The 11,524-nt window shown below is 37.7% G+C and overlaps 1 protein-coding gene across 1 annotated transcript; it reads left to right on the forward strand.

The window, feature by feature from the left end:
* Positions 1 to 9,571, forward strand: LOC136253897 (uncharacterized). Its single transcript, XM_066046556.1, has 5 exons — positions 1 to 34; positions 578 to 823; positions 3,150 to 3,880; positions 6,260 to 6,589; positions 8,263 to 9,571. Exons 1-5 carry the CDS (start codon positions 1 to 3, stop codon positions 9,517 to 9,519), a joined length of 2,598 nt encoding a protein of 865 aa, XP_065902628.1. The 3' UTR covers positions 9,520 to 9,571.
* Positions 9,572 to 11,524: the final 1,953 nt, after the last annotated feature.

Consider the following 11,524-nt stretch of genomic DNA (forward strand, 5'->3'; position numbering starts at 1 on the left):
ATGTTTGATGTCGTAGTATCTGAACAAGCCAACAGTAAGGCTGAGAGTTACTACTGTACAGAGTATTTGCTTCATTTTACTTTCACGGTCACTTGTAACAAAGAAATAAACAAAAATACATTGTAGTAGAAAATACTCGCTTTCTGCCTGTAAACAAGTAGGAGTTGTGTATTGCCAGTTTAATGAGCCAAATAATGTGTGAAGTGATATGAATTTTTGGGTTATAGACATACAGCCCTACAGATTCAATGGGATATAAGATTCTGATCTCTGCTAATCATCTTACCATATATGTACAAATTTTCGAGGGACGCAATTTTCATGGATGCACTGTTCCTTGGATTTATGCAAAATTTTCATCCTCGAAACTATTGTTAGAGTTAGCTCTAATAGATAAACTCAAGCGATCTTCAAAAATAAAACCACAAAAATCCTGAAGTTTCTATAAATTACATACCTCGAAAATTTGTACGTATACGGTATAATTATATTATGTATAGTGTGCTGTTTTGTGTGTATGCAGTATATACATATACATATTCATGTTTATAGATAGTGTATCTTACTCTGTTAATAGAAAAGGAAAGACCTCCACTAAAAGATATAAACAATCATGTAGTACCAATATGGGCCTCAACATGGAAGGAACTGGGTGTGCATCTTAACATTAAAGATCACTTGTTAAAGAATATTGAAAAAGATTTTTCTAATGATTGTGAAGGATCATGTAGTAAGATGTTACAAGAATGGTTGGATATGAACAGTGAAGCATCATGGGAAGTCCTCATTGATGCATTAGACAAACTAGCTGAAAATGCTAGAGGTATACAATATGTATAAAATATTATAGAGTAATTCATCTGTCGGGCATAGCAGGATTTAATTGGCCCACGCATGCACGTATGCACGCACGCACACACACACGTGCACGCACACACACACGTGCACGCACACACACACGTGCACGCACACACACACACACATGTACTGCTGATTGCACGAATGTGTAAAAATTGCGTGACGCATGCATATGTGTGCACACAAGATTTAAAAGCATTTTGTTTCATGGAACAGGTTGCTGATATCGGGGACTAAGATCCCCAATGTAAGCAACTTGTTCTGTGAAACAAAACATTTTAATTCTTGTGTGTGCATACACGCATGCGTCACGCAATTTTTAAAGATTTGTGCAATCAGGAGTATAATTATATAGTAAGGGAAAATTATCTTTTTGATTAAGAAATTTACAGGAAGTTCATAGTCACTGCTTGTGTGTCTCTTGAGAGTATTAATTTTTGAAACATTTCCTATAACAATTATGGATACTTGTTTAGGGACTATTGCAATTGTTAAACCTATACCATGATTAAATTTGGCAAATCCGGTGAACTGAAGCAAATTCACCAAAGTTTAGTTGTCTGTTGTGTAATTTGGATGGGTTATATAATTACCAAATTTTTCTTCTACTGTATATATACCAGGACATGTTAAACTTTGGCATTACCAAAGTTTTGTTATTGTTTGTAGTAAACAATAGTCACACTAAGCACTCTCTTAGTTTACTGAGTGTGCATACAGTATTGTAGTGTATTGTGTCTGTCTATACTATACACAAACAGTTTGTATAGTCGTAATAACACGGTCACATTATATTGTATATTTACTCTTTAGAGGAGCAAAAATTGCAACAAGATCAGCCACCCATGATGGATCTCCCAAAGAGCCCAAGAAGACCCAAAAGTCCAGCAAATGGTATGTTTACCTGCATAGTAAGATTTGTATGCAGTTTTGTCTTTAAACCAGTTTTGTGCCTTTATAAAATAACTAGCATTGGTACCTTCCCTACGTGCATGACTATTAATTTTCACTTTCCACATATTTAACCACAAAGCATTAAAGATCATGTCCTAAACTAGCACACACGATAATCTCTTGTCTTCAGCAAGCCTAATAGTTAAAGTGCTGTGAACATGCTGGTTAACTAAATAGCAGAATTGCATGTAAGCTAAAGCAATAATTATCAAGAAATGTTTGCAAATTACATCTATCATGTAGGCATGGTCAACAAAGAGTATTTAAAGCAGTACTCTAGCTTTGTTGTAGCTATACTGCAAGCAAAGATTTGAGCAAAATTAACTTAACATACAGGTACACACTTCCTGGCTAATTGTTTTTATAATTTAGCTGAGTCAATAGCTGACCTATGAAAAATGCAGGTGACTGCTCTATTAGAGTATTTTGATTACTTCAGCGAAAGAATCCAAACAATACTGCAAAGAAACACTGTGCTGCTGCAAAATCCAACCTATCCAACCTGTAGATTACATGATGACCTTTATCAGGCATTTTCCATGGGTCATTCCCATTGCCTCTTTCCGTTCCTCGAATTCTACTTACCCTATACTAGTTATCGTACAATCAACAGGCTGAAGTAGGAATTAAATGTCAAATAGCATAGCTACAAGTGTAGATGACCTCCTGTGTTCCATGTTTGAATTCTTACTCAAATGTAAAGTTTCTTATATTTCCTTACACTTTTATGACAATATGGAATTTGAAAAATTCCTGGTAATTGCATTTTGAGATTGCAAGTGGGGTATAATGTAGAAGGAGGGAAGCAACATTGAATGGTGGCCATGATACTCATTTCTAACCTTCTTCGTGTCAGCCAATTGTTGCTATCATTTGTCTGGAGGCTTTCTTCATCATTCTAGCCTCGAGTGGGTCTTCTCTCTCTGTCTTTTTAGCTTCTCAGCAAGGACATTTACTGCATCCATGGTCTGGTACGAGATCTCACATGGTTTATATGTTGCTGAATTATGAAGTCCACAAAAAACAACCTATTCAGTGGGGCATAATGGAATGTGATGTGACATTGCATGTACTAGGTATTTCAACACTCAAGGAGGTCCAGTGCATGTGCTTTCAATACAAAACCATTGGGCTCATATGCATGCTTCCAACTTCCTCTGTTGCTTCAGTTAATTTTGTTCTTAAAAACTTCTTTATATAATGCCAACAGTTACTGTGTATGCAGTGTTGATCACAAGTACACAATGTATGCATCACACTTGTGCTACACCACTCAACCGCATGTATACATCCATAATTATCGTACGCATACTTTTCCTTACATATTATTCTTATAGCTAAGCCACCTAGCTGTTGTGGAACAGATAACAATAAATGTATTGAATGTGAATTAAAACAAAAAGCAATCATGAGCCTAAATGCAAAGTACATCAAAGTTGTCAACAAGATAAAGCAGAGAATGGAAGAAAAGCATTTTGATGTTGATGAGCTGATAATGAACTTGTCGGTAGCTGATGCAGAAAATAATACGGTGTTTTCCACTGATGATGCATACAGCACAATAAAAACTATACCTGATTTGTTCAAGAAACTTGGGAAATGCTGCAGTGTTTATGATTATGAGCTTCTACAAGTGCTTGTCGAATCAATTGATTGTGAAGAAGCCATTGAACTGTTGGAAGGCTTTACTAAAGAACTAAATAACACAATCATAAATGAGCTAGACTTACTGCGGATATTCCAAGAACAACCAAAACCCACTCAACTAATGCCAGGGACACACGAACTGGTTATTAAATACACTGGAAACAAATGCACACTCCCATTGAAAAATATGATCCAACGTGTTATCCTTGAATGCTTCAAGTTGAAGCCAGGCTCAGTTATCTTAAGAGGAATAGAGGAAGGATGCATTGCTCTAATATATCAGATATCTGCAGCAGTGAAGTCTTACCTACTACACTACAAACTTGGTCATCAAGAGTTTACCCTGCTGGCAACACATAAGATCAAGTGTGTAATTGTTGATGGTACAGAAATACAAGTGCCACCAGAATTTCTAGAAAAGGTACGTATGTACAACGTATGTAGATATTATTATGTATTCATAATATGTATGTGTAGTTTACGTAACATTAAAGTGACATGTTTAATGGTATTGCATCCAGAGCCCTGATTAATACAATCTCAGTGTATCATGTTACAGTATAGCCATAGGCTGTCCTCATTCAGATGAAAAGTGTGTGGAGCTAAATACAGGATTTTGTTTGATACTGCAAAAGGCAGAAGATACCATAAACAGTTTGTGTTTTGGTAGATTTTTACTAAACAAAGGTTACAGTATTCTTAGACAGCATGTTTTCCATATAAGTATCAAGTATACTTCTTAGAACACATTGATCACAGCAACCATAAATGTGACTGTCTCTGGGAAAACCGGTATTATTGCCCATTTAAAAGTATTGAGAAATGTTGGTTTTAAATATTCAGAGTGTTGTAGCTGGCCAATGGTGGTAGCTACGCATACCAAATTTTCACACATTTTACAACAATGTCTTACCTTCCTGATCATCCACTGAAGTAGTCAACAGCTAAGTTTCCCACCATTTTAGATAGTTTTTAAACCAAGGTTGACTGTATCAGGCAAGCTGCAAAAAGGGTGAGAGGCAGGGGCCAAGGAAGGCGGGCAAGATGGTGTTCAAAAATAGAAAACAAACGTGTTGGGATGAATTAGGCCAAGTTATGGGCCATTCAGGGCTCAGGACTGGCTAAAATGAAAGGAAATTTACAGCACAGGTCATTGTTCAACACCACGAAGCTGTACAGCCACACACAGCCATCTCCTGGTTGACAAGGGCTCCATCAAGACCCCAGACCACTCGTACTGCTCACCACTGTGCTTTAAAAAACAGCCAGCAAAAGTAGACCACTTTACTCTGGTTGACTGTGACAGTGAAACTTGATAGTACATTCATTAAGCTTTGTGTTTGTGTGAAAAAATCAAACTTCCTATCTTGGGCGATAAGAATGGTTTTCGTAGATCCAGTCACAAATGGTGAAAGTTTGCTGTGACTCATGTTTGGTGAATCAGCATGCAAAACAGATTGGCAGATAATAGTTCGACAAATTGACCATGTAGCCAATATTGAAAATATGATCTGCAAAATAAAGTTTGGCGAATTTCCAAATTCGCCAAACTTTTATTGTTTATGATATCTAGGCCTGAGATATGAGTGTATCACCTACAAAACAGTATCTTGTATCAAGTACATAAGGCTGACAAGCTTCAAGCATGTTATGTATACTATAGGTTATACATACAGTGTACGTAAGTTAATGCAGTGGCAGAGGAAGTAGTTGATGTGAGGGAGGGGGCTGACCAGAGTATAGAATTTCTGGTAGCAGGGGTCTGGGGGCACAGCCCCCCCCCCCCCCCCCCAAACGCTGTAGCCATTTTAGCTATCACAATGTCTCAAAGTTCACCAGAATTGTACAATTTAAAGCATTTTAACTAAAACACCAACTTTTAAAGTCAAAAGTATTTAAAGCAGGCTATTTGCAGTTAATTAAAACCTCTTTGGCAAAGCGTGTCGACTACAGGGTTAAAGAATAATATAATTTATAGCAGTATAAAACAGCCCTTAGACACCTGGAAACATTCAGTACAGTGGTAAGGCACCAACTTTCAAAGTAAGAACTAGGTCAGAGAGTTCGGTGGTTCAATTCCCACTGTAGGTAAATTAATTCATTTTCTTTTTTCACAGTGCTACTTTAGGAACACATATCATGAAGTGATATGACTGCTCTTGAGATTTCTATTAGAGTATATCGATCTTTTTCATGGTTTTCAGCCCCATTACAATGGCGGATCCAGGATGGGGCATTTGGGACCACTCTCTCCAGCTGTGCCATAATTATATACTTCTTTTGATAGAAATACTGTACATCTTGTCAGACCAAAATCAATTTATATAACACATGAAAGCTGCATACTATCACCATTTATTGCAAACTCATCTGAACTCACTCAGCACCTTCATACGTACATACTAAGCGCCTCTAAAAATGATATCGTGTTTGAGACATTTATAACCATTTAAACAGCTTTAAGGACTTCACAACCATCTGCTAAAGCCATAATGGCAAAAAAAATCAACCAACCTACTAAGGAGTGATCATTGCTACTCAGCAACTAACATGAGAATCTTCCCACCTACCACTTAGCCTGTTTGTGTTCCTCCCCTTGCCAGCTCCTGGATCTGCCCCTGCACCCCAAGAAAGATAATTTTGGTGTGATATCAGAATTAGCCCCCCCCCTTAGCAGACTGAGGGATACTTCAGCCCCCCTCCTTTTCTGCTGCCCATGGTTTAACAAAATGACGTACATACAGTACCTATAGAATTTAAGTTAACTTCAAATATCTCATCTGTGGCACCTTCTACACAGGCCACATCAAGGGATGCTGACTTCAAGAGCATGTTATCAGCACAACTAGACAAAGTTGCTGCTTCTCTGAGTCCTGAAGATCTAGAGGCTACCTTGTCAACACTGAAGAAGATTTTTGACAACATTATTCAACACCCAAATGATGACAAGTATCGTCAAATCAAACTAGCTAACAAAGCATTTAGCAGTAAAGTGTGGCGGTATCCTGCTTGTGAGGAGTTGATGAAGATGATTGGGTGGGTAGTGGAGGATGATCATGTGAGACTAAGAGATGCTACTCATTTACAAACAGTTCATTCTGCAATATGTGAAAGGATTGGTGTTCATCATGTAAGTAATAAAATGTTAGTTATGACACTTGGAAAAACAAGTATGTATAACATAGCTGTCATTCTTTTGGTGGTCCAGTGGGATGTTTAGTTCTGAATTTTTTTGAACAGATACCTGCATGTTGCTGTAGTATTGGTCTATGCTGTACTTAAGAATAGCTTTTGCTAACTTCTAGCTTAAAAGCAACTGAATAGTATATAGGGCAGTGTTCTATGAACAATGATGCCATATGGGTGGGTGCTGAGGCATTCTGTATGAGACAATCCTGTTAGGAGGTAATTAAACTGGTTGATACTACAGTGTATCAAATCTTAATACCCAGATCCACTGGTGATTTGATTGTAGTGGAGAGACATCTTCAGTGGTGTATCTAGGGGTGGGCCTGTGCCCTACCAAAGAACTTTGGGTATGTGAGATCGAGATACTCTAATAGAACAGTCAATCACTCTAATAAAGCAGTCACACTATTCAGAGAAGCAATGTAGTTTATGAGTAATAATTATAATGTATGGTCGGTGGAGGTCTGTCATTCTGAACAAGTTATGAGCTTTGTTCTTCAGTGCCTTAGAGTCTATATACGCCACTGGACATCTTGACTTTGGTCTATCAATGATACCTTATGCCTAGAAACTTTCATGATACATATTATGTAATTTAAAATTACTCCATCAATACAACTCAATATCTTAGTGTCAGTACTATTGAGGAGTCAGCTACCTTAGTAAAGATACTGAATTAGTAAGATCGCAATACTGTTACACCCTACCTCGAATCTAAAGAATACCCAGGTGCATCTCACCAGCTAAAACTTTTTCATTTGCATCATTGAACATGCAGTGAAACCTGTGTATTAAGGACACCTTGGGACTGACAAAAAGTGTCCTGATTATCAAGGTTTCCTGATTTTTCAGGTCAGTTTACATGCTAAGGGATATATTAGGACCATTACTGAGTGCCCAGATTATGCAAATGTTCTCATTTTTAAGTGTCCTGATTAACAGGTTCCACTGTACACATAATAGTCAGTAATAATGCATGCTTTGAAGGAGTTAAGGACTCCATCCAATGCATTTTTTGTTTTGTAGAACTGCGTCATATCCTCACTGAATCATCTTTTAACTATGTAGCTATGTAGCTATACTAGTACAGTAAATTGTTGTTGCTACATGTTTGCTTGTTGACCATTTCAAGGGTGATATGCTACCAAGTGGTGATGCATCGATAAGAGATTTTGCTGATATTGAAATTCATATAGTGGCTGATACCAATAATTGATCCGATGTTCAGTTTTACTAAAATTTCACATAAAATTGCCATTTTAAAACTTTCCTTTGTCTTATTTATACGAAATCACTAGCATCAAAGTCAGTAAGATTAATTGGCTAAATAACCTGCTAATAATTACTGATACTGATATTGCTGAAATTTGGCTGATAAACTGATTTCTGATTATTTACCAATTAATCGGTACATCACTACTACCAAGTTTTGTCTACCTAACATATGTAGAAATCTTAGAGCTCTGGTTGTATGGTAGCAGTGCAAAATCAAATTGAACTTTGTATAACTGTAACAGTTAACTCCTTACACATGAGTGCAAAATTCAGATAAAATAAGGCAGTATGTATGATAAAATATTGCATTGATATATTTTCAAAAAATTGATTTTATAGGAGTCATCGGGGGTTAAAGTCATGGGTCTCGTCACTTCCTCAACAGCTACAGGATCACAAACCACATCAGAAATGACTCATTTACTGTCCAAACAACTTGAGAAAGTGATTACTTGTTTGCACCCTGATGATCGCAGGACAACTCTGACAACACTAAAGGAGTACTTCAAAAATATCCTTCAACATCCAAATGAAGGAAAATATCGTCAAATCAAACTTGCTAACAAAAAATTTAGCAGTAAAGTGTGGAGGTATCCTGCTTGTGAGGAGTTGATGAAGATGAGTGGGTGGGTAGTGGAGGATGATCATGTGAGACTCAAGGATGACTCATGTGTCCATATTATGTCTGATCTACTAAACATAGCTTACAGACAGGAATGTCCTAAGCAGGCAACGTCTCAGACTGGGGTACTGTCAGTGGAACAGTTCCAAGCATTGATTAAAGCAGTGTTTAATGAAGACATTGTTATGGTTGATGGCTTCTTGCAGAAGTGTGGTATCACTAATGCTGGTAGAGTCTTTTGTGAGGATAGCTGTTCAGTGAATCTTCTTTTTGCTGCCATCACCACTCAGCAAATCGAACTTGCACAGCTGCTGTTTGACTACTACGATGTAGATTCTTATGAAATTGATGGTTTTTGCGCTGATCCCAAGCCCTGTGCTTATGCAATGTTTGAGCACGCATCAGATGAGTTTATCATTGAGATGATGTCTGTCATGCCTTATATTGATGTATGCTCCAAGTATGATGGCTACACCATTTTACATGCTGCTACCATGGCCAATAGCCTTGATGTCATCTCCTTTTTGACTGGTGACTATTTTAATTTCAAATTAACTACCCCTGATGACCACTTAGGACGTACTCCACTTCATACAGCTTTTCTTATTGGAAACACTGAAATTGCCCAATGTTTAATGGATGCTGGTGCTGATGCATCACTTAAAGATATGTGCCTCTGCACACCCCTTGATTACCGGATTGGCTCTAAAGACCCTAAAATGATTGCAGATTCACAGCACCTACAAAACCAAAGAACAATTCGCAGCGATCCATTTAGCATTGAACACAACTACTACCTTAAGCTCATCAAAACTGGAATGGATCCAAAAGATGCAGTTTCCTTCACCATGACAGAATACCCAACACTAAATAACAAGATTGCATCTGTGTCACGGCGTGATGATCGAGATCACATAGTCAAAGAACTGGCAGAGTATCTCATACAGCGTCCTGCAATTGTAGCATTGCCTTGAATAGTGATTACCATGATATGTACACATTCAAATTATATAATTTACTTATGTAGCTACTTATTAGATGTACTTAGTAAGTTTTACCCAGAGTGACATACATATTCAGTTTTATATGTATAAGCAAGTCAGACATTTTATGTACTATAATGGATTAGGTAATTGTATACTCTTTGAAGTACTGTATTGTTTTGCTGAGTGGACTGTGGAAGTACTATCACCTGGACTGGACTGCATGGCAAGTCTATTTCAGTACATACTACACTCTCCCATGCGCATTCATCAAACTGACATGCATAACTGTGGAGGAGATTACTATAAGACCAGGCAAAGTAGATTGCTAGTTATGCACTTGTCAATTTCATGCCCCACCCCCGGGAATCCCCACACCCCAAGTGGGGATTTGACGTTGCTTCTTGTCCCAACCCCTGGGGAGATTGACAGTTGTCCCCAAATCACTGACCGATTTTCAGTAGTTGCATTTCTAAACAATAAAATCGCACTCACTATAATTTTACTAGCTACAGGTGCCAAGGTTAATTTCTGGTTGCATGCATGAAATATGTGCTTGGTCGTCCTTGAGGTGTTGTCAAATCCCCTACTAGGGGGTGGGGACATAGTGGGGATTTGACAACCAATTTTGCCCCAGTATAGGGAATTTGACACCACTATTTGTTAAATCCCCTGTATTCCCCCACCCTCCCCGGGGGTGGGGCATGAAATTGACAAGTGCATTAGTAGCTTCTCATCGGCCACTTCCTCTATTTTGTTGTGGGCTTGCAGTCAAAATCACAGCATTGAGCAACAGTATGCTACATCACTACAATAAAAGCCTCCTTAAAGCTCATTCTTACACTTAACCACCTTCTGAAGAAACGTTTTCCTTAGCTGAAAATATGTCTAGTTTGTCTCAACATCAACTGAATGCTAGCACGCTTACTTATTTAGAGGCAGCTAGGGTGGAAGGTGGTGTGGTGGGCGATGAGTGACTATAAATCAAATGCATACCTTATAGTGTTTCACTATGCCAACATAGCTAAAGTACATGCATATGTTTATTAAGCAAGGTATTCACGGTGGTATAGTCTCTGCTCAATTTAATAGCTATTGTGCCATGATGAAAATTCTGAACGTTCTATTAGAATGTTACAAGAAACCGGCTAGCGCGCTTTGACGAACGTGGGAGAGTGTAGTATGCACTGGTTGTAATGGTCCACGCTCATGCGATGGTGCGGTGTAGGCGCTTACTAATAAAAATGGTAGACAGAGTGTCCATGGAGCCTTGATCTCTTTAAGACGTTACTTAGATAAATTATAACCATTGGGGTAACGATTAAAAATTTTCAAGTACCGTACGCAAGGAAATTTTGACGTAAGAAAAATTTGACAAATTCAGACTTCAGCAGATTTGACGAATAAAATGTGAAGAAATTGTAGGCAAAACCTACTTTTAAGGGCGCTTTTAAACATTTGACGAATTTAAATTATTTTGACGAATTAAACCGATTCGTCAAATTTTTTAACGTCTAAATTTCCTTGTAGTCCAGCGCCTAAGCCAAATATTCGTTCACTTTTTGATAAAAGCACCAATTTTTTTACAGGGTATATGGAGCGTGCACTAAATGTTTTAAGAAGGGGAGGCACGTAAAAAGTCCTCAGGAACACCCCTTTTTGCACCTTGACAAGAAAACTATTTGTTACTATTAAAAATCAATCATGTTTCTATCAAGTTAACTGCTGGGCCTAGTATCATAGTAGTACAAAGCATACAGCTGGAACATAATAGCCTATTAGTAATCTATAAAAAAACAAATAGTTTTCTCACCTAGGCAGTAAACAAAATCACTAAAATTTCCATTTGGAGGGATTCTGTTAAAGTTTTGGACCTTCAATGCTGATGATTGTGTAGTACTATGTACAAGGATCATCCTGATGTGTATCGTTTCTTTATTAAAGGGGTATAGCTAACAAAAGTTATTTAATGCTAAAGTCACAGGTGAATATCTCA

This window comes from Dysidea avara, chromosome 4 (genome assembly GCF_963678975.1).
Source record: "Dysidea avara chromosome 4, odDysAvar1.4, whole genome shotgun sequence".
Classification (NCBI taxonomy): Eukaryota; Metazoa; Porifera; class Demospongiae; order Dictyoceratida; family Dysideidae; genus Dysidea; species Dysidea avara.